The sequence below is a fragment of the Toxotes jaculatrix genome, chromosome 10 (assembly GCF_017976425.1).
Source record: "Toxotes jaculatrix isolate fToxJac2 chromosome 10, fToxJac2.pri, whole genome shotgun sequence".
NCBI classification, from domain to species: domain Eukaryota; kingdom Metazoa; phylum Chordata; class Actinopteri; family Toxotidae; genus Toxotes; species Toxotes jaculatrix.
Genome location: NC_054403.1, coordinates 14,219,677 through 14,242,378, shown reverse-complemented (window position 1 = coordinate 14,242,378; position 22,702 = coordinate 14,219,677). Strand labels below are relative to the sequence as shown.

Genomic DNA, 22,702 nt, shown 5'->3' with positions numbered 1-22,702 from the left:
GGTGGTGGTGCCATCCAGTGTGGGGCTCAAACCTACGACCCTAAGAGACTGAGTCTCATGCTCTACCAACTGAGCTAACCAGGCAGCTGGCTGTAATTGTGTCACTCAAATATCATCCTGTTAGCACAAAGAAAACAAAATCATCCATTAAAGAAAAAAAGGCATTTAGACATAACATGTTCTGTTCTGATAGATACCTTAAACAACACAGTCTCAGATAAATAAAACTATAAACAACAGCATATACAAACATGAACCAACATCACCAAAATGCAACGAAACCTACATTCACACATTCACAAATCACACATCACAACACAAACCATAATGCTTTGAACCAAAAAACGGAAACCTAAGTTGACAATACGAAAATCTCCCAGATACAATCAGCATAAATAAATAAACTGAACATGTACTGAAACCTTCGGGCTGAAGTTCTTGCGTGATTAGACATCATGCCAATTTAACGCACACATCCCACTGAACTGGCATCAACTAAGAAAGGTATTGACTTACTGAACACCTTCCAAGTGATCTGGACTTTCCTGTAGCATCCTCTTGTCCTTGCAACAGCAGTAGCTCCTCCCTTCCTTGTCAGTAATTGTGCAGAAATATCTGAGTGGTTCTTTCTTCCTAAATCATGACCAGGTCCTGTCCAGTCTGTCCAACTGTTCCTGCTCCTGTAATTCCCCCGCATCGCCGCACGGTGGAGCCGTGAGCTCGTGAACCAGCTTCTCAAACTCTCTCGGTTTCGTCATCTCCGCCTCGGATCATCTTCCGACTCCACTCGTGACTGATATTATTATTTTACCAACAGCCTCGGTGCTGAAGTGAAAACACCACAAGAGCGGGTTCTTGCGGTCGCAGATGGGCCCGGGGGACCCACCAGAGGAATCCAGACATGTCTCCTCGGACGTAACTCGTTAGCTAAAACTGCTGCGGAAGACAAACCATGTGGAGAGTCCAGGGCTTCGTTGGAAGAGGTGAGAGAAATGTCACTGGACAAACTCTTTCAGAGCGGAGATTAATTATTACCATGTATGGAAATACCTGTCTTGTATATCGTTCACTGTCCGCTGCGTTCAGCCGGTAGCTGGCGGAGCCCTTCATCAGTGCAGCCGACACGGTCCGTCGGTTTATTTTGGTCGGAGTCGGTGAAACTGGTTCCTGTTGCCGGCTCATATTTTCTTTTTATGGACCGTTCACTGATTAACTAATCACTGCAAATTACGGATTATAGTCATATACACGAGCACTTAAAATGTGATACAGTAATAAATAATTGTAGTCCATATAGTCTCAACTGGTTTTCCATCGTACTTTAATACTTTGGCTGCTGATACATATGCCGTTTATGTTATTACAGAATTTAGCTTCGATCCGAGAAGTAACACCGATATTGCACTGCAGAACTACCTTTTGCAGTGCAGGGACATTATTTTTTAATAATAATGGCATTTCTTTTCTTGCACGTCAGTGTACACAGGTTCACCAGACAAATCACATCATTTGGGTTCTTACCACCTCTGTGAAACACATTTGCTCAAAGGAAAAAAATATCCCATGCCTCTCTGTTAATTATATAAAAATTCAGGACTTTGATACTGTACATCTTCTGCAACCACTGCAGTGGCACATGTTTTGTATGTTGCATTGTTCTGAGGAGGCTCCCCTTTCTTCCTGAAATTTGAACAGTGGACATTAATGTCTTCATTTCTGCCATTTTTGTCTTCCCACCACTTTTTAGTTCTGCATCGATGCCATGGCAGCACCCCACTACGACTGCCCCAGAACCACCATGTGGAGGACGAGGTCATCAACAGCTCGACTGTCCTCTCCACCTCTCGACACTCTTCTGACAACAGGTAACTTCCACAACTTTTTTGCCTTCAAACCGCTGATCGGCTGATGAAAAGGGAACCCTTGAATTAAGGTCAAACCTCAGAGACATTTCTTGGACTGTTACCCCCTCTTTGAACCCGCGTTCGCCTCTTAGCACATGCACCCACACACTTTCAGCTGGTTGCATCATCCAGTAGCATCTGTGAGCTTAGGCGAGGGAACAGAAACAAAGCCATCTGCCTTAAACAGTATTTATACACAACAGCCTGGAAATAGAAAAAAACAACATGTCAATGGTTTAATTTGTGCTGTTTTTCTCTCAGTTCTCAGAAAGAGAAGGATGGAGAGAGGAGGAAGAAACAGAAGACTTTTCAGTTTGGCTACGCTGAGCTTCCTCATTACACAGTACTGGACGCTGTCGGATGGGTATGTCTGTTGTTGTGATGTTTTCGAATGTAAATTCATAACCCAAGTACACATATACTTGTATTTCAAGTTGAGTGGCACATATTTTGTATGTTTTCAGCGTTCAGAGGAATCACATTGGTTGCCATTATTTACCAAGTAAACATAAATGCAATTGTGGTACAAAAACCAGTCAGGCATTGTTACATTTGTCTTGTGCAAAAATTCTTAAAATCGGACGGTGACACTGATGTTTCCCCACAGGGCGCTGCAGCAGTTCTGTTTATGCAGGTCTGCAGGAGGATCCACTCTCAGTTCTCTTCAGGCACAGAGCCCAGTCCAACCCCTGGAGCTCTGAGAGCTCCCTCCTCGTTGCACAAATGCGGCTACCGCATCCTGCTGGAGATCTGTGAGTCCTTACGGCATCACTGTAACCGGGCATTAAACCCACTGATGCTTCACCTTTTTCATATGAAGACATTGCCATAATAATTTTATAAAACATTTGACCATCTCAACCAAATCCTTTTTCTTTTAAACCTTGTTATCCGAATCCTGACTCTGTTTTGTTGTTTCTCGCTGGGTTGTACAGTATCCCGGCGTGATGTCCTGCCCGGAGGAAGGAGGGTGTTGTGCCTGCAGGAGGTGCCAGAGAAACAGAGCCAAGATCAGACCGCGGCTCAGAGCAGCAGCAGCAGTGATGCAGATGATGCCGGTCTTCACAGCAGCAATGAGCATCTGACTGCTGACAGCTCCATCTCTGACCACCAGAGGGCACTCCTTAACCAGGATTCACCTGTACCCGGTTTGTTCTGTGTTCTGTGATAGGCTTAGTTGAAAGGCCGTTTAAAAACAGTATTGTTCTAAGACTTTGTTAAGCTAGTATTTGTGGGAGCAGGAAAATTATATGTTTTTCTTTCCAAACTCAGAGGAATCACTTCTGTCAGCATCCCATCCTCTGCAGAATGATGCCAACCAAGACAACACAGACACAAAAGCTGCTAATGACAAGGTGAGAGTCTGCCTCCTTTAATTTGTGTGATATTTTTATTTTTTAAGGAAAACAGCCTCTTTTATTTATGTTTGCAAAGGACTGACCTGTCATCTAACCTTTGTTTGATGCTGTTGTTTTATTATCCTCCTGTGTGTTTCCAGGACATGCTGTCTGATGAGGAGAGGCTGGCAGGAGCAACACTGAACCTCAGACACGCGGGAGAAAGCAGTGTCCCTGTTATCCTCAACATCATCGGTAACAATTTATTGACATCGTTACACACCAAATAATTTTCACACATTGATTCCTACTCAAGGCTGTTGGAATTTTTGTTTATTTATCTGTCCTAAGCTAACGCCTTCGTGTCTCTGTTTACGGCAGGGCTAGAAAGCGCCAAGAATAAGAACTACGATGAAGCTTTTACCTGTTTTCTAGCTGGAGCTCAGCAGGGTTACAACAAAGCCCAGTTTAACGTTGGTGTGTGCTATGAGAAAGGCATAGGAGTCAGAAAGGACAGAGAGAAGGTGAGGATCCAGAGAGTACACTTGCTTATGTGCTTTGTCATTCTGAAAATCATCGTGCTTACTCTTTTCCTGTAGCAGAGATCAGTCTTCAGATGATGTTCCCATGTTTCCAGGCTCTGCATTACTACTGGCAGGCAGCAGTCGGTGGTCACACACAGGCTCAGTACCGATATGCAAAGCTGCTCCTGACCAGCAGGCGACATCAGAGTTTAGAGGAGCTGAACACGGCCGTCGACCTGCTGGAACAGGCTGCTGCAGCTGGACACACCAAGGTAGAAGTCATGACACAATTTTGTAAACTCTTCTCAAATTCAGTTAGATAATATCCTTTCAATTTTAAACACATACTGCCATTTTCCTGCATCTCCTTACTGTTACAATACTTCTTACAAAATCATTTTCCATCAGTAACTTGCTGTAACACTCTTATCTTGTTGCTGTGCTGTAACTCATTTATGGCCTGTAGATTTTCTATATAGGCCATTTTGACATGACACAGTGGGAGAAACAGTGTAATCTGCTTCTTATTCAGTGTTGTACATAAACAATAAGACATGGCAGGTGTAAGTAAGGAATCCAAAAATATGAATATGTGTTTGTGAACCCGTGTTGAACTAAAACTTACCTCTTTCCCTTTTCCCTCTCTGTCTTCAGTCTCAGGTCTGCCTTGCGTCGGTCTACTCCCAGGAGCCAGTGAGAGACTGGAGCAAGTCTGTCCGGTACCTAAAGATGGCAGCAGAGAGCGGGGTGAGTTCTCTTCTAGATGTTTCTAGAGTTTTATCAATGGCTTCATCTCTGAGTTACACAGCTTCACTCCTCTGGCCATACTGTTGTGTCTATTTTAAGTTCCTGGAGTCGGTTTGTTATGTGTAACATTAAGTTTCCTGTTTGTCTTGTTGCAAATGGTGAAAAAGTGAACTTCTTGTTCATTTAGAAAATTGTTCTTGAGGATTAAATAGCTTAAATTCCACGTTTGTTTTTGTGCCCAGGATGATACCGCCCTGCTGTTCCTTGGTCAGTGTTACGAGAGCGGCTTTGGGGTGCGGCAGAACCTGAGGACGGCGATTGAATTCTACAAACGAGCCGCTCACGCAGGCAACAAGCAGGCCAAGAGCTTACTGACGCCTCCTAATGACACAGACAGAAAGGGTAAGCATGCATTCTTTGCTGGAGAGATAGGCTATTATATTAGTCATTGCCTTTTGTGCATTTGTCACTGATGACACTCCATGTGATAAGCTTTTAATGAGCCAAGACAGCAGTGATAATATCTGTGAGAATGAGCAATCGATTTCTCTTGTGTCTCCCTCTCCTCTTCAGCAGAGGACACAGCGTTGCGTTCCATCCGTTCAGCTCCCTGTTTCTCTGTAGCCAACCATCAGCTCCAGCAGCCGCTGTCCTCTGTGGCCAGTCGTGTCCCTCGCTCCACCAGTCATCCAACCGCCTTTCCCCTCCTGCCCCACTCCTGGAGCACCGGGACCCTTTGCAGGCCTCCGCTGCTGTCCTCCATGCCTCTTCACCTTCATCCCCACAGCACGGAGGGAGGAACCTGCCAATGGACCGTGGGGATTGGATAGTTATCCTGAGCCAGCACAGGCCAAACTAAGGAATGTATTTCACAGTGTGAATGTTTGTTTTTCACTAAAGGAGAAAGGTCAGAGTGTGTTAGGTTTGTACATATTGTGAAGTCTGGAATAGCGTGAATAGATTTTATACTTGGTCAAGTTTGTGAGTGTACATTTTAATATATTGGTGTTGGATATGAGGTCTGACAATATTCATGTGCAGAATGAGATATGTGGGCATTTCTATTATGTGTTTCTGTATAGAACAGTGTTTTGTTTTCTTTTTGTTTTTTTTATAAGCTTACCTGTAATATTAGTTCTGATGTGCGTCTGAAAATATGATCTAGGTGCCTTGGGGTGAGTTGAGAATCTCTGGTGGTTACTGGTTTCTCTCTCCACTAAAAAAAAAGAAAAAGAAAAAAAATTATAATTATATATAATAATTTTGTGTCCTGAAAAAAGTATTGCTGAGTTTGCACTACTGAAACAAAGTGCTTTACATTAGTGTCATATTTTAACCTTCAACGAGACAGCTATAAATCAAAAGAAAGGAAATTAGGGCATGAGCTTTGATAATGTGTCCAGCCTGTCAACCGTACAACTGCCAAAGTGAATTATGATGCACTGTGAGGAAGATGTTCTTCTGTTAAACGCACATGTTGAGTAATAGTAATAAAACATAATCATAAAAATCTATTCTGTGGCTGCTTGTTTACTTCAATCAACATTATAATTCATTGATGAGCACCTGTTAGTATTCACAATAACTTTAATTTTACATAAACAGTACTAAAGTATAGTCTGGAGTTGTCCTCTATGGAATTAAACTTTACAGGTGATAATAAAATTACTTTGAGGACCACTTTGAGTCACTCCCCTTGCAGTATTCATCTAAAGAGAACTACACCTGCCTGTGTTTCAGAGACAGACGTGTGTAGAACTGTAAACCATTCATATTTATCCAGACAACACCATGACGTAAGAGCCCAATGATGTGTGATTTCATTACCTGAGTTACAAAATAACACCGGCAGATTTATTATGGTTGCGTCTCCTCCGTGCGCCGAGCGTCCTGCGTCCGCGGCTCTGATTGGTCGGCTGGGTGAGAGCTCCACAGCGCCGCTCCGCTCCGGGATCCTCTGGCGCAGAGAGAAAGCGCAGCTTGGCCGCCAGCGAGCACCGAGCCGGGCTGGGAGGGCAGATGATGTGATGTGATCCAATACGGGCGGCCGGCTGCAGCTACGGGCGGAGTGGCACTTAAAAGCGGCTGTCGACCTCGACCTTGCTCACCAGTGTGTGTGCGTAGTGTGTGTGTGTGCGTGTGTGTGTGTTTCGTCGTGGGCGCAGAGGCGCAGAAGCCCGGAGGCTGACCGAAGCGGTGAGTGGATGTAAATAGATGCTCTCGATGGGATGCGCTCCCCTCCCAGTGCGGCGGTGGAGATGGGGCTGGAGAGAGAGGGAGAGAGGGGCTGGATGCTGAAGATTTACTGCGTCCGTTCACATATCGACAGCTGTGATTCTGCAATATTGGCAACTCCACCTATGCATGCTCGGCGTTATGGTAGATGTAAAGATGATCTGACGCTGTTTCAGATGTGTCTCTGAGGGAGTTTATTCAGGAGGCAGCAAGAAACGAGTGGCTAGGATACTCCACCCATGACATCATCGACTTTTTCAAGTTCATTTTCTCCCCTGCTTGTGCTTTCATCTGTTGCATTTCATTTCTGAAGCAGTGGGTGCAGCTTAGAATTGCTGTCACAAGGAGTATAGTTGAGAGAAGGATGCTTTCCTCTGACAGGCCATCTCTGTCAAGATCTGGAAATTATCTGATGATGGATCTGTGAGGCATATTATACTGATGTGGAGTGAGGAGAATTTGATCTTTGTTTTTTTAGGTGACCTTCAGGTGAAAACACTCTTTGTCTGTAAACCCTGTAAACAAAGTGAGCAGACAGTATAAACAAGTAGAGCAGATATGCATCCTGTTTAGACACCTTGCTTTAAAAATAGAGTAGGAACAATTTTGTCCGTCAACAAGTCGCAACCTTTATAATCATGCAAGTGAATCTGTGAGAGAGAGATTTTAGTGAAACATAATGGTTTCATTAGCATACATGTTACTACTGTCCTGTGGCCAGCTGTTAAAATCTTGTGCATCTCATGAATGACCTCTGCTTGTTACAGAGCACAACAGATTTATTGAGGCCAACCGTTTAACTGCCTCTGTGTGGTGGCTGACCTGCAAACTGCTGTGTCATTCTCCTTGCTTTCTCCCTCTAATAACCATCCTTTGTCCTCCCCACTCCCCTCGCATCCTCCCTTCGCCCCACTTTGTTTAACTAATGGAGACCTGGCTGCATTTGTGTGGGGTGGAGGGGGGGCATCTCTGTCAGACAAAACAATAATAATGAAAAAGAATAGAAGAAAAAGACAATGGGGAGTTGAAAGGCTGCTTGCTTATTACTCCTTGTCATTTTTGGGGGTTGTGGCAGGATGTGTAATTCGTCCTCTGAGTCATGCAACATATTTGCTGTGATTTTCAGCTCCAGTGGCTCAAGGCACAATTTGTAGCTGTCTGGTGAAACGCTTGTGTGTCCAAAATGTCAGCTTTTCTGGCTTTTAGCTTTGTGCCAATGCAGTTTTGACATCATCAGACTTTTAAAGCAAAAAAATCTTTGTGCCTGCAGAAGAAGGTAAAGTCTATGTATTAAATGGAAAATATGAAAAAAGGCAGGACAGTTCAGTGCAGGTACTTTGTACCTGTTGACACTGTGTTTGTGTCTGAGTCACAGGCCTGCAGCGTGAGCGCAGATTCAGCACAAACAGGTTGTTGTGGTTGTCTGGCTCAGTGACAGAGGGACAACACGACAACCACCCATGGAGAGGAGAGGCGATAGGGGCCCCGCATGAGCAAAGTGCACTGCCCAGGGATTCTGCTCTCTCCAAAATCCTGCCTCTGTTTTTCCCAAGATCTTGTCGTGCTTTAAAATCTGCTGCGTTTGTGTTTTCCATGTTTCTGAGAAAAGGCGCTGATGATGACTGCAGCATTGTTTGAGGTGTGTGTGTATGATTGGGGGAAAATATGTTTATACATTATGCTTGCGTGCCTGGACTGTATTTGTTGTTTGCCAGCTTTCCATAGGGTTGTAGCCCAATGAAATCAGTTAAAAATAGTGACAGTGATGCAATCCATACATATACCATGTCTTAAGATCATAATGATTCTCTGCCACTGTCTTGGTTGCTATTCATCTGTTTGTATTCAGCATCACAAAGCTGATCCACCCGGAGATAAAAGCGACACGGCTAGCTAGTTAGCAGGAGCTTGCTGCCACTTCTCCTCCCCACAGACCAGGCTTACTGCTCAGCCCCAGCTTTGAATGTCAGTCCTGGATGAGTACATCAAGGGTCTGACTCACTACCAGTATCATGCAAATGCAACCCAGCTTCATGACTTTGATGCAGTATTTTTTAGCACTTAAACAGTCACACCTTATGTGTAAAATAAAAAAGGGCGAGGGGCTGGAAAAGAATCTGTACCATATATGATACAGATACCAATTACAGATTATTACTCTGAGACTGCAAGATGTTTAATCGGCTTTATGTTTAGTTGTGAAATCAGAGAAATGCAAATGAGGAGTTATACTGAGCAAACAACATTTAAAAACAACAGCACTGTATTGTATTACATTTTAAGTAGTAGTATAGTGGTTTTTAGGACGGAAGGCAAGCGAGAGAGCCCAGAGAAACAAAGCTTTTAAAAACACGCTAACCCAGTGACCAACCATTAGCCAGCTACAGAGATAAGTAGGCGTACAAGAAGCTTACAACCACAAGGAGAAAGTATTATTGTTCTCCGGTTGACTCAGCGAAAATAGAGAGTGGGGAACATGACCAGTGGATTTTCCAAGCTCAGGACATACCCAGGAAGTCTTAAAAAACAAATCAAAATTATGCTTTTCTTAAATGTTGATTAATGTTATGCATTTATGCCAAAAAGGAAATAAATAAAAGAAAGAAATAAGTACATTTTGCATCACAATATAAAATAAACCAGGACCAAGCTATATTATGTCGCACATCAGGTCATATACTGTTAGATGATTTCTGACATTGCATCTCTTCTCCCAGCAGCTCTATCACAGCAGTGCATTCCCAGTCAGCCATGATGTCAGTACAAACCCCTCCCCTCTCCCGCTCTGGCTCCTCACCTTCGAATGTGGGTTTGGCCAATCGCAGTGGCTCTTCCTCCACCCCGCCCACCTCCCTCAGCCTCCGTTCCTCATACAACCAGCTACTTGGGCGTGACGTCATCAAGGAGTCCATGGAAACCGGAAGTTCAGCCACTTTGCCAAAGAGCCGTCAGAGGTACGCAATGACCAGTGTGCGGAGCGCCATGGGGATAAGTGACAACTTGGGTTTGTCCTCTAAAAACCAACCTGTGACCAGAGGGAGAGGCCTCCCCACCAAGTCCTCCTCCAGTTCAGCCCTCTACTCCTCCTCTTCCTCCTCCTCGCCATTCAATACAACCAACCCAAAACTGGCCAAGAATGGGGCCAACATGCAGAGACGAGCTGAGAGCCAGCAGCTGGAGCTGAGCAGGGCCAATACAGAGGGCAAAATACACAATGATCTCCTCAATAACCCAACTTCTGACTGGCTGGAATTTGGGAAAGACAACTCACAGCAGCCCCTATTTCGTAGAAGGACCAAGAGCTTCTTGGAGTACCATGGGAAGGGCTGGGATCTTGACTTCAACTGGGGAAACAAGGAGGAGAAGGAGGAGAAGAAGCAGCAGTCGTCTCCAGAGAAGGAGCAGGCTAGCCCTGTTAAGGAGAGGGAGAGCCAGAAGGAGGAGAAGCCCAGCAGCAAGCAGACCTGCCAGGATGAGAGGGAAGAGGTGAAGCCTGTGGTGGAGGAGGAGGAAGAAGAAGATGAGCCCACACCTACCCCAAGACAGCCCCTGCTACCAGTGGTGGTGGAAGCCCCACTTTCCTCCACCTCTTCTTCTTCCACCAACAGCCCAGAATGGGTGCCAGACAACCTCAACCACCTTCAGAACCAGGCTCCAGCTCAGGTCAGAGAGGAGCTCTGTGTCCCGATTCAGGCTAGTCCACGCAGTCCTGCAAAGCCCCCTCGCAGCTCTCAGCCCCGGGTAATCAAGGTGGAGCTGCACCCCAACAATGAAAACCAGTTCCTGCAACAGTACCCACCCTCCTCCCCTAAACAGGCCCGGGCTGCAGAGAGGACTACCCCTACCAGGAACCGAGCACCCCCTGCCCTGCCAGATCCTGAACCAGAGACTGGGCTCCCTAAAGTGGGTTTAAGAATGGACCTGACTCCTGACACTCCATCAGAGGATGAAGACTCCAGCTGGACCACCCTGTCCCAAGAGACTCCGTCTCCCCAGACTCCACAGGAAACAGGTTTGATATGTCTGTGTTTGTCCTTTCATCTGATCTTTCTTATCAAAAAAAAAAGCATATCTGTGTCAGCCTTTAATCATGCCTTTATTACACCCTCCTTTCATTCCCTCTTTTTATCTGTCCTTCTTTCTACCTCCTACAGACTGTCTGATTTGGAAATTTACCAAAAGCCTCTTCTTAAGCAAGCAGGTCACTCCAGTAATACTGCTGGAACCTTTAAGGCCCCTGTGAGCCCCCTTATGGCGCAGAGAGTGATTAGGATGGACAGAAGGATGGGATACTGCAGATAGCAGGGTGTGAAAAAGGAAAAAAGGAAAGAGAAAAAAGAGCAGAGCTGGATTTAGTAAGCGATGACTGCCAAGGATGTATGACAAAGCAATAGTTAGAGAATATGTGGGTATGGAGAGAAATATTAGAAAACACACAGGGAAAAAGAAAACCAGCAGAGAGAGGAAGGAAGAGAGCTGTTGCCCATTGGATCTTACTACAGGGGATGAGCCCCAGAGTTGCTATGACAACAGAAACTAAGTAGGGACAGACTGACCATCTCTGAAATTTACCCTGTCCAACCCTGTGTGTGTGTGTGTGTGTGTGTGTGTGTGTATAGCCTTTTGTATGTGCATACGTCATGGTCAAATGTGTTTTTGCAGAGCCCACCTATTTGCAGGCATACATATGTATGTGTTTATGTGATACACTCGTGCAATATGTGTTTGTGTGCACTGTCATCCATCAGCAGATGTATGGAGCGAAGGGGACCTGCCCCCAGGCTGGCGGGAGATCTCAGACTCATCAGAGGTCTATTTCTGGCACGTCCCCACCGGCACCACACAGTACCACCGACCTGTTGCCTCCAGCAACCAACAAACCTCTCCCAACAATGAGCCAGAACCTGAGCGCGACCCGCAACAGGAATCACAGGATTCCCTGAAGCCACCCAACGAGGTTAGGAGACCCGCAGATCTAACACACCTCATGGTCAAACATATTTATATTTACAAGGCTATGTGTACAATGTGTACAAGGCTATATATGCTTAGGTTAAACAACTGTGGGGTTTAGCTGAAGACTGTTTAATGCCAACATACTCCATATTGGACAGAATATATTTTATTCTGTCCAATATTGAAGAAAATAGCATTATTTATTCAAAGGTTATATAGTCAGCAAATAAAGTGATAAGAGATTAGGACTCCTGCACATTCAAACACACCGTCCTGTGAGGAAAACACCATTGCCCAGGTAATTATGTAAAGCAGATCTGAGGAACTGCAAATGTGCTTTAATTTCTTTCAGATCTCTTTGACACATTATTGGTGAAACGCGTTTTAAGTTGAGGCATATATCTCCAAGTTATGTTCTCCTCATAAACTGGCTGGCAGTTATATGTCTAGCATATCTGCTTCCACTCTTCCTGTAACATTTTAACCATGGGACTCTTCCCTGACACCCATAATAATAAATTAATTGGTTGCAACAGCAAGAAAACTTGCTCATTTGCTCAAACATTTATTTATAGAATTATATATGAATGTTCAGTCTTGAAAACTGTTTTAAGCACATGTAACAGTCTCAGTGAGCCATCGTCATGAAAACTCCATATGCTGAGGAGCCATAAAATGCGACCAAAGGCTCTGGAAAAGCTAAGAAGTGTTATTGCCAAATATTTATGAATCAATTTTCAAAAACCTTTCATTAAAAAAAAAAATGTGACATGCAAAAATAAATTCAACCCTAGGTCTATAAATTCTCTGTGTAGCTGTGGTTCGAGAGAAACCTCCATAATATCAAAGGTTGATGCTTTAACTGGCAAATTTAGAGTCTTAGTCCAATATATTGGAAAGCTAGCGGAGATCAATGATGCACCAACCATCCTCTGTCTGTCTCTCTGTCCCTCTCGGTTTCTCTCATGCTGCATCTCTGTCTCTCTTTCTCTCTCCCACAGCGCCCCAGCAGCCTCATATCTGACAGCTCGGTGGAGCCTGTCCCCTCCCCCTCAGGCTCCTCCCCCTCCTCCTCCTCCTCCTCCTCCACCCCCTCAAATGATGTCACCTCTTCTGGCCCAAATCTCAACACCACCACCTGTGCAGCCAACGTAAGACACACAGTCACATGTATTTGGGTGTTCACTTGTAAAAATCATCTCTCTGTAAAAGTTCAGTAAAGATTTTTAACAGTTTCATTGCTTAATTATGACTGTTATTTATTATTTACTGTTTATTTTATCCTTTATTGATATATTGAGGTTTTTTTTTTTGCTTTTTTTTTTTTACCATCATAGCTAAAAGAAAATCTTCCATCTCTAGTCTGCCTTTTGTGTTTAAGTCACACATCACAGTTATCTTATTAGCTTTGGTTCATCTGAGTAACACCTGTCATAGAACTGTTTTTAGTCTACATTTTTCCCTAAAAGCTCGATGGTGTTATCGATTTATCTCTGCTTCCAGTCCTGCGCTTATTAAATTGAAATGAGCACACAGTAATCTCTGTCCAGGCCGGTCTGAAGAGCATATCACACAAAGATGAATATCTCTTATATTAAGTAAAAATGAGTATTCTCCTCTTCAGTTATTACAAAGCAAATGAGATCAAATAAGTTGGTAAAATCAGTATCAGAATCTGACTGTTTCTCTCTCTGAACATCTGTCTGCCTGTCTCCAGGAGCTGAAGGACTATCCAGTCTATCCAGATCCTAGTCTGAAGGCATTTGAAGGGGCTACCCTCCGCTATGCTTCACTTAAACTCAAGTAGGACATACAAACATACTATAAGTATCATTTCCAGTTTTTCAACTAGAATTGTGCAGCAAGGCCTGAGCCATTCTGTTTTTTTTTTCATCTACAAGTGAAACATGACTTTACTGTGATTTAGTTTTTGTTTATTGTGATTATTTATTGTCTGATGTTTTCCTGCAGCCCTCCAGCTCAGCTAGAGACAGTGGACCTCAACAATACTTTCTCCAATCCAGAGACAATGGTAAGATCATAAGAACAACATGTATCAGAACATACTTAACGTTTCTGTCTGAAAGAACTTTGTGACTAATAACAATCATTTGCAAGGAGCTTTTACTGGACAAAATCATAAATATCAATTGCTAATGATCGTGCTGTGTCACAGTTTGCTAATTTATAAACAGTACTGAAGCAGGCAGGCACCCTTAACCATCACAATGATTTGTTTTGCTCACAATGTGTGTGGTGACCAGTCAGAACAACATGACGGGCAGTTACAGTTACAATTACAGGCAAATGCTCAAAATAGTATATTAGTGAGGATTCAAATATTATCATCCAGGTGAATTACTGTAGTTTCCATAGATTTTCACCACCATTTGGGTGGTATTCCAAACTCTGCCTTAATTCAGATACTATCTAGACAGTATTAGACTCAGTAACATGGTTTACTACCTCTAAATGACACCATTTGGCACCATGTATAACATTTGATGAGCATATTCCTCTGTTAATACTTCAGACTGAGTTTTAAATAAAAAATGTGTCAGTTAAGGGAAGTCACCAGGTTTTGTTTGCAATGACATGTTGAGCCCTCTCCCTGGCATCCTGTCCTCCCTCTCCCTCTCTGTGTTTGTTGCAGTGCCACTCAGTGGTAAAGGTGTGAACTGAGTTGGGGTGAATGTGTTTACAGGCAAACTAGTTTTTGCTGCCCCCATGTGGAAGGATGGCATATGGAAATGAGTAACCAGAGTTCACGTTGAAAGGTGGAGAGATGTCCGAGGAATAGGAAGAGAAAATGTGTCTTTGGTTAGATTTGGTTAAAGAAAGAGAGAGAGAGAGAGAGAGAGAGAGAGAGAGAGAGAGAGAGAGAGAGAGAGAGAGAGCGAGAGAGAGAGAGACAGAGAGAGAGCGAGAGAGAGAGGAAGGAATCATCTTTTCTCTTTAAAGAAAACTTTCTCTATGGAATTCTCTATGGACAGCAAGTGAGAATTTTGATTTGAATGGCAGTTGTCAGTCAGACATTTTGGACCCCTTCGTAAATAAGCAAGTTTTACCAAGGATATATTTAAAAGTCAAAAGTGCCACACACTTCCATTTTAGTCAAGATTTTTTTTTTTTAATGCAAGATGAACAAATCAAGTCTAAATCACACAGGAGACTTAGAGGTGCTTCGCTCTAAAATATTAAAATTCAAGTGAAAGACAAGCTTGAGATATTCCAAAGTCTCAGAGGACCCCAGAAACACAAGGGAGAAGTGTGGGAATTCAGAGATGATCTTAGCATGTGTGAAAGATTAATGAGGAAGAAACCGGTAGAGAGTAATATGGTCAGTGGAAAAGAGAGAGAGGCGCTGATGTGTATGTGCGTGTGCGTGTGTGTGCTTCACACTGTTGCAGAGCTTGAGGAAATTATCCTGAGGTTTTCCTCAGCAGAGCAGAGCTCCTTGTTGTGGTAGAGAGTATGGTAAAAGCTGCTGGCCTGAGGCAGTCTACACACATACAGAAACTAAACACACACACACACACACACACCACTTGTCTTTCATATGTGATGTGTTGTCCTCCCCAGTCAAACCTCTCTGAGTCATTGCTCTGATGATTGGCTTGTGGTACAGTAGTTGTCCCTCTGTGCTAAACTCTGTAAGAAAAATCTAACTTTAAGAGGAACTTTGTGTGAGTTACTATGTGTGTTATTTTGTTAGTGTGTATGGGTTCTTAAACTGGGGTTACATTTAAGACCAGAATTAAAATTGAGTTTAAGAATGAATTGATAAAGAGTTGGATTGTGAGGTCTGGGGTCTGGGGCAGTGGTGATTCTGCTTGGGGCACTTCAACATTTTGGTTAACCTGACTTTTTGCCCTCAAATAAAATGGCTTATTATTTATTATTTTAGTTTTTTTTCCAAAGTGGTTTCAGATAATCTGACTGGTTTGCAACCTGTCTAATCTTTCAGCTGCTCTTATTTCTTGTCCTGTCTTGTCCTGAGTTACTATAGTCATGTTGCTTTGTTATTAAATTTCAGCAATTACTTTGGTGAAGTTAATGTCATCAGAACAAAAAACAGCCAAAACATCTAAAACAAGCAGAAATAAGAAAACTGTCTATAAAGGATAGAGGGAAGGTATAAAGTTAAAGAAACTTTGTGATTCCTTACCAGCGTGACAAAACAACTTCATGTTTTCCTCTTAGTCATTTCCAGTGCGATCCCTGGGCTGGGTGGAGATGGCAGAGCAGGACCTGTGCGAGGGGAGGAGCAGCGTGGCCGTTCACCACTGTATCAGACAGCTGTCCTACTGCAGGAGGGACATAAGAGACTCAGCCGGTGTCTGGGGAGAGGTCAGTGTGTTTACAGAGACAGAAAGTTACATACAATATACAGCATCTATGAGTTGTTCCAGACTTTTTTGACTTGCGAACAAAGCACAACACCTTGTCACAGCTAGACTATATGTTTGTGCTCTTACAGGGTAAAGGGATGCTGCTGGTTCTTCAAGACCGCATGTTAACCCTGGTTGACCCAGATGATCGCAGCCTGCTCCACTCTCAGCCAATCAGCAGCATCCGTGTCTGGGGCGTCGGACGAGACCACGACAGGTAGGTGGAGATCGCAAATATCTTTCTTCCCTAAGGAAACTTTTTTGAATTGAAGGTTCTTTCAGGGTGTGCTTCGCTATTTGATCACACTGTTTTAGTAATTCCAAATGAATGAGATGCAAACCATAAACCATACTGCATACATACACATTGTGTATACACACACACACACACACACACACACACACACACACACACACACACACACATATATATATATATATATATAGTAACACACTGTAAACTGCATGTGTGGAACATTCTTAATGTTAGAAGCTGAATCAGGAGTTTGAACTAATCATAAGAGGTTGGAATCAGCCTCATTATGATTCGGTGCATATTTGCACAAACTGCGTTTCAAAACACTGTAATTATTCACGTTGCTCCATGTTTCTGTTCCACACCGACGGCCTGTGGGGGCCTTCAGTCATTTGGCAATGTCTCATGGTCTTAACCTCTCAGTAGTGAGCTGACAGTGTGCTGAGGCTAGCACAGCTGCTAATGGAGGGGACAAGCTAAGCCGTCATTGATATGGGCCCCTCAGGGTTTCCAATAACCAGTGGAGCGACCACTTCAAACACTCACCCAAAGCTTATGCACATCTGGAGACATTAGTGCTGATGTAATATACATACATGCAAGGAATTTAATATGTATGAAACACATATACATATTTGTGTGTGTGCATGTGCTTATATAACCTTAACATACACAGAAAATCCTTACACCAGTATAAAAGTTTCATCTTCTAAGTGCTGCAATAGTCTCTCTTACACACAGCATCCCTCATATCCTCCCACTCTTCCTCTCTCCCTCCTGTCTTCTTCCCTTTTTGTCTTCCCTCAATTGCAGCCCTAGCACAGCATTAGCTGTGTGTGTGTGTGTGTGTGTGTGTGTGTGTGTGTGTGTGTGTGTGTGTGTGTGTGTATGTATGATAGATAAAGAGAGGGAAAGAAAGAAAGAAAGAAAGAGAGTCCCTCCACCCCCTACCGTCTCAGAGGATTGAGAAACTTTCAGTAGCTGTCTCTCTCAGCGGTAATGGATAAAGCGTGTAGTGGAAAGACGAGGGGAGGGTAACCCAGGATAACTCTCCCTCTTATCCTTTTTCCTCTCTCTCCATCTGTCTCTCTCTCGCTCTCTCTCTTCCAGCATTACAGCTTCATCTCTCTTCATCCTCTCCTCCTACCAGCACTTTAAAATCTGCAGTCTGATTTCTTCTGTTTGGTTGCAGGTTCATGGCTCTGTGTGTACTATGATACTACCCTGTGATTTAGAGGATATTTCATGCTCTGGGACCACAAAGCACTTTCCATGTATGCAGCAAATTGTTTTATCGTAGCCCACATCTGACAGGATTGTGTATGAATATCTGAGACAAGAGTTTGTTTTGCCAGAGGTTGGAATGACTTAGTCCTGCCACTAGAGAGCACTATAATCAAAGTCTGTGCATTCAGAGACACTGAAACAGTGCAGCTGAGTACTGGACAGTGGTGTCTACATAAGTTTGTGTAGACATTTGGTCTGGAGCTGTTTCATAGCTTGGGTTATGCCTCTATGTTTCAATTAAGGCAAATCTTAGGGCACTGAAGTGGCGATAGCATAAAATTATATTTCAGACAGAAGTGTGCTTTCAGCTTTGAGGCAACAGTTTGGGAGGGAATTCCCTCTCCTCTTTCAATGTGACACATTCAGGTCCATGAAGAAATGGTTTTCAGCCTGAAAATACAGAATGGGAAATGTTAATGGCAGAGAATGCACCATTTGAAACACTGATAACCAACTTGCACGAATGTAAATGCATCTACTTACCTCTGCGTAGTGAGCCATGGTGGAGGGGGCCGCATTTGTGATTTGACATGAATGGGGACATCGTAGAAAGTTTTGCAACATGTATTAGTAGGTGATCAATATATTATAGGTAAAATTTGTCTTATCATTTATTTCTATTTTCTCTGTGAGTTATTTGCATATATGTGACTGATTTTTTTATGAGTGACTGTGCTGTGATGTTGGACTTCACCAGTGTTAGTGAGATGGTGCTTTCATCTCGAGTTGTTGGTAGGTTCTGCTGGTTATGTGTCATTTGATTTTGTGTTCTTATTTTCTTTGTAAGAAAAAAAACACCAAAGACTTAAATAACACTTTTTTTGTAAAAACTCTGGTCAGAAAGAACTTGACTGGTCTGCAAAGACCCTTGACATCAAGTACAGAAACTTATCAGTGCCCATGGTTCTGGAGTGAGCTGTTCAACAGTCACATATGAGCGTAATGTTCAAATCTGCTAAAGTGTCCACATAGTCTTTCATACTGTGTAGTGTATGACACGCTTGAGAAGCATAGGAGCAGTGTGCTGAGCAGTGCTAGACTGACTTGCCTGAACACTGACTGTTTAAAACTAAACAAAGGACAGGGGTGAAAGACAGAAAGACTTCCAAATGCATGCATAGAGAATACTGCAAAGCAAAGCTCCCTTTAGCCTCTCCATCCCTCTCTCTTTCCATCTCCTGTCTCTTTCTCTATCCATCTATCTGAGGAATATTCCCAGTCTTGTCCTGAATGTTCTCTCTCTCCTTCAGCCTGATTCAATATGAATGAGTCCCCCTGTCTCTGAAGCGGGGCGGGACGAGTGGGGGTGGGGGGGGGGGGTTGCTCCTAGTTGAAGTCATGAAGCTATATCTGGAGCACTCAGCAAGTCTGACACCGTGCACGCCCGTGGATGCATGTGCACATGTTTGCATGTGCGTGTGTCTGCACGTGGGTTTGGATTGATGAAGTCATAGGTCTATATCTGGAGCACCCTCTTGTACGTGTGTGATGGTGAATGAGTGGGTGTGGGTGTGTGTGTGTGTGTTTTCCCCCACTTCTCCATTCCCTCTTTCTGTCTGTAATGCTCTTGTGCTGTTTCTACTCTTTGTCTCCAGTGCTCTTTCTGCCTCCCTCTTGTTCCATTGGCTGCACAGCTTTGCCTCTTCTTCTTTCTGCCGCTCTTTGTTTGTCCCGCTGTTGCACTTTAGCAGGGTGTAAGCTTTCCCCCTGTTTTTTTTTTTTCAGCTACAGTGAGACAGAGAGGGAGAGACAAAGATAGCAGTAACTGAGGAAGAGGAGAAGACACACTCAAGACAAACAGCGAGAGTGCAGGGAGGGGAAAAAAAAGAGTGGCGGTGTCTTTTGAGAGAGAGTGGGGTGTAAACAGACCGATGGAGAAGCAAGTGAGGGAGGAGGAGAAAGGCATGCTTCCCTGCTTCCACTGAGTAGGACACAGCAGGACCTTGCAGGAGGCTCTCTGGACCGGGCAAGCAAAGCAAAGAAAGCCGACCGTGGAGGAAGATAGAAAGGTGTAGCAGAGGAAAAGAGGGAGCGGGAGAAGCTGGGGGGAGGGGAAGGAAAGAGGCAGAGGAGGGTGAGGAAAGAAACCCTTGAGGATTAAAAAAAAAGAAGAAGAAGGAAAAAAAGAGAGGAGGCAGACGGGAAGAGATTTACCCCTGGGTACCACGGAGAAGGGGCTGTAGCAATGTCACCGTGGTGGAGGAGCTAACGAGACAGGGAAGTAGTCGTCGGTAACGGGGCGAGGATGTCTGCCTGTGTGAGTACCCCTGCCTCTTGTTCATTCACTCCTCTAGCTCTCCTCATCCATCCATCCATCCATCCCTACACAAAGTCATCCATTACTGCCTCCCTCTCTACCCCAACACCATAGTGTCTCTCCCGTCTGTCAATTTCTAATTCTTCTGTTTGTGCAAAGGACAAAACGCACAGCTCCCAGCCCTAATTTCATTCATTAGCTTTCCCTTTATTTTTTTTCACTAATTTACTTCTTAACCTCCCTGCTGTGCGTTTGACTTCAAGCTGTGTACTTTGTCTCTCTCCCTCCCCCTCTCCCTCTCCCTCCCTCTCTGGCCAGCCGTCAGGTGTAGGGATGAAGCAGTTTGCAGCCGGACTCACTGAGACATGAGCAAAAGACGCTCGGATAGGAAATAAAAAGACTGAAAGAAAGAAAGGAAGAGAGATGAAGTAAGCAAAGTGGGGATTGAGAGAGACAGGATTAAAGAGTCTGGATGTGCTGCAGGGGTTTTTCAAACTGTGTGTCACGGCTGTTTGGAGCTGTCTGATACTTCACTCGGTTTATGTGTGAGTGTGTGAGTGTGTGTGTATTTTCCAAAGCTAAAATAGTACTATTTTTGACGTATACATCTTGCACTGCCTTCTAAATTTGTTTAAGTGAGTATACACACCTAGGTGAAGGTGTGTCTGTGTGTGTGTGTGTACATGATAAATGCCTTCACTGTGTGCATATGTGGAGTTTCCCTCTCTCTCTCCTTCAGTATCTACCATAACGAGCAGGGGAGGAGGAGGAGAGAGGAGGATGAGGGATGAGCAGGGAAACACTAAGCGAAGAACAAAAACCCTAGTGAAATGATTTACGACATCAGAGGGGCAGTTCCTGCTTGTTTTCTTGTCCTTGGCGTGTGACACTTATTAGGATTGAGACAACGCTGTTGAAAATCTGAGCATGTGTGCCACTGCGATGGACGTCTTTAACAGTGTCTTTGTGTAGCCCTGATGTCTGAGTGCGCTTCCTGCTGTTAATCTGAACTACTGTTACTTTTCTTCACTAATGGTGCATCATACACACTCCTATAAACACGCACCGACTCCACACTTCATTCATAATCATTAGTGGGCAGTAGTGGGGCTCTGCTTGCTTATTCCCCCCCAGCTCTCACTTATTTCCCCCCACTACTGACCTTCTGTGGACCGCTGTGGCATGCAGAGAAGAAGGGTGAGGAGAGAAGAGAAGAGAACACGCAAGCCTCCAGTATCATTAATATTTTAATGCTGAACACACTCCAACGATCACCTCCATTTATGTCAATGAAGTGAGTTTGCATGTGCATGTTTGGCTTGTGGCAGCCACCCTTCAGCCCCTTACAGTCATGACATCCCACTTGAAGGGGCAGCTTATTTGCTGATGTCGCGGCCCCTGTAGCCTTAATTAACATGCGAAGCCCCACTGATGGCCGACAGGGACAGAGCCCAAACACCTAGACCCACTCGATAGACGCCAGAGTGATTGATGGCCTTTCCCTCCTGCTCCTGCCCCACACCAGCCTCTCTCTCTCTCTTTCCCCGCGAGTCATCGCTCCTCCACGTCAGCTCCTTCCATCTACCCACAATCCATCACTCCCACTTCTTCGCACGCACACACATACACACACACGTCTTGTCAGGATATGTCCACCCAGCCTCCCAGAAACCCTCGTTCTCTACAGGGTCATTATGGCAGGAGTTGTGTCTCCACTCACTCTGTGGCCCAGAGTCATAAGTCAGACACACACTCAGACACGAAAACACAGACAGAATTACACACAAAGGTGTACAAAAATCTTAAAAAACATGTCCTCCTCTTCCGTCTCTCTCGCATTTGCTCTCTCACCATCTTTCTCTCTCTCTTACATTAGCATTGTTAGGCACACCTGCTGTAATCCCTGTCTTCCTGACGGATTACTCCTCCAGTTCCTCCTATAGATCTCCTCCCTTGCCCCAACCAGCCAATAAATCTCCTCCCGATAAAAACCTCTCTGGCTTCTGGCCGTGGCGGGCAGCGATGTGAGGTGATGCTGATGTTCGCTGATCATACAGGGCTGAACACAGCAGGGTGCTGGCACAGTCAGTGTCTGCCTGTGGCTCGTCTATCTATTCAGACTACAGGCGGCAGAAGTGTCCACAGACTGCTTAAGCTGAATATATTTGAATACTCAACATGTTTCAAAGCACTTGATGTAGGTTTTTGATGATATTTTTTTCTCTGGGGCAGTGGTTGACGTGTCTGGCAGAATAAATGCCTAAGTTATTTCGGGATCAATATCACACTTTATTCAGATAATTTACACTGACAGAGTGTGTTTTAAGGTAAACATTCATCACTTTTCATGATTATGATTAAAACGGTTTCTGCTGCTCAGGATCTGAATAAGTTTACTCTCAAATCGATCATTTGCAAATTGATACAGGTACAAACTTTACCTAGTAAATGCATCTGAGTCCCATGCAAAGCAAGGAGGCACAATACTTGATCCAGATTGGATGACAACACCAGCTCCTCCACTTGGAAACCTTGGAAGCGTTAGTCTAGTTGTAATTACTCTCTTACTAAAAACATGTCAAAATTACAAAAATCATCACTTTTTCTTCAGTTTTTTCTAACAAACAGCCAATATATATTCATGTTAATGGCAAAATAAGCATGCAATATTTGGCATTTTTGCTTAAAAAAAGTTATTGAAATAATTATTTGAATATCAAAACAGATGACAGTTAACTTGCTTGTTAAGTTACAGATTCATCAGCTAGCTTGTAGCTTCAAACCTAACCCTTCCTCTAGTAGTATCTA

At 44.0% G+C, this 22,702-nt stretch overlaps 2 protein-coding genes across 6 annotated transcripts in view; both read left to right on the top strand.

Annotated features, from left to right (window-relative positions):
• The first annotated feature begins 751 nt into the window (after positions 1 to 751).
• dele1 (DAP3 binding cell death enhancer 1) lies at positions 752 to 6,016 on the top strand. Of its 3 annotated transcripts, none has more exons than XM_041049013.1 (12): positions 752 to 983; positions 1,748 to 1,859; positions 2,163 to 2,268; positions 2,512 to 2,656; positions 2,840 to 3,052; positions 3,177 to 3,259; positions 3,403 to 3,496; positions 3,623 to 3,765; positions 3,879 to 4,037; positions 4,420 to 4,512; positions 4,755 to 4,914; positions 5,086 to 6,016. In XM_041049013.1, the coding sequence occupies exons 1-12, from the start codon at positions 953 to 955 to the stop codon at positions 5,340 to 5,342; spliced, it is 1,596 nt and encodes a 531-aa protein (XP_040904947.1). In that variant the 5' UTR covers positions 752 to 952; the 3' UTR covers positions 5,343 to 6,016. The 3 variants fall into 3 exon arrangements, with proteins under 3 accessions (XP_040904947.1, XP_040904946.1, XP_040904944.1); XM_041049012.1 differs by having other exon boundaries at positions 1,748 to 1,865; positions 2,166 to 2,268; positions 5,089 to 6,016; XM_041049010.1 differs by having other exon boundaries at positions 1,748 to 1,865; positions 2,166 to 2,268.
• A 614-nt stretch (positions 6,017 to 6,630) lies between these two features.
• LOC121188840 (amyloid-beta A4 precursor protein-binding family B member 2) overlaps positions 6,631 to 22,702 on the top strand; it is a 33,823-nt gene continuing 17,751 nt past the window's right edge. Inside the window, exons 1-8 of one of the 3 annotated variants that reach the window (XM_041048769.1) lie at positions 6,631 to 6,708; positions 9,468 to 10,759; positions 11,496 to 11,704; positions 12,705 to 12,854; positions 13,421 to 13,506; positions 13,675 to 13,735; positions 15,907 to 16,053; positions 16,184 to 16,311. In XM_041048769.1, coding sequence (XP_040904703.1) covers positions 9,499 to 10,759; positions 11,496 to 11,704; positions 12,705 to 12,854; positions 13,421 to 13,506; positions 13,675 to 13,735; positions 15,907 to 16,053; positions 16,184 to 16,311 — 2,042 coding nt within the window. In that variant the 5' untranslated portion in view covers positions 6,631 to 6,708; positions 9,468 to 9,498. Of the gene's footprint in view, positions 6,709 to 9,464; positions 10,760 to 11,495; positions 11,705 to 12,704; positions 12,855 to 13,420; positions 13,507 to 13,674; positions 13,736 to 15,906; positions 16,054 to 16,183; positions 16,312 to 19,792; positions 19,895 to 22,702 lie in introns of those variants that run through there. The other 2 variants (XM_041048770.1, XM_041048771.1) reach the window with 2 other exon arrangements.

Bases quoted from the DNA above. Each gene is read 5' to 3' on its own strand.
- dele1 (XM_041049010.1), top strand. From the start codon at position 953: ATGTGGAGAGTCCAGGGCTTCGTTGGAAGAG. The intron at 2,269-2,511 runs GTATGTCTGTTG...GTTTCCCCACAG, and splicing joins TACTGGACGCTGTCGGATGG to GGCGCTGCAGCAGTTCTGTT. The intron at 3,260-3,402 runs GTGAGAGTCTGC...GTGTGTTTCCAG, and splicing joins CAAAAGCTGCTAATGACAAG to GACATGCTGTCTGATGAGGA.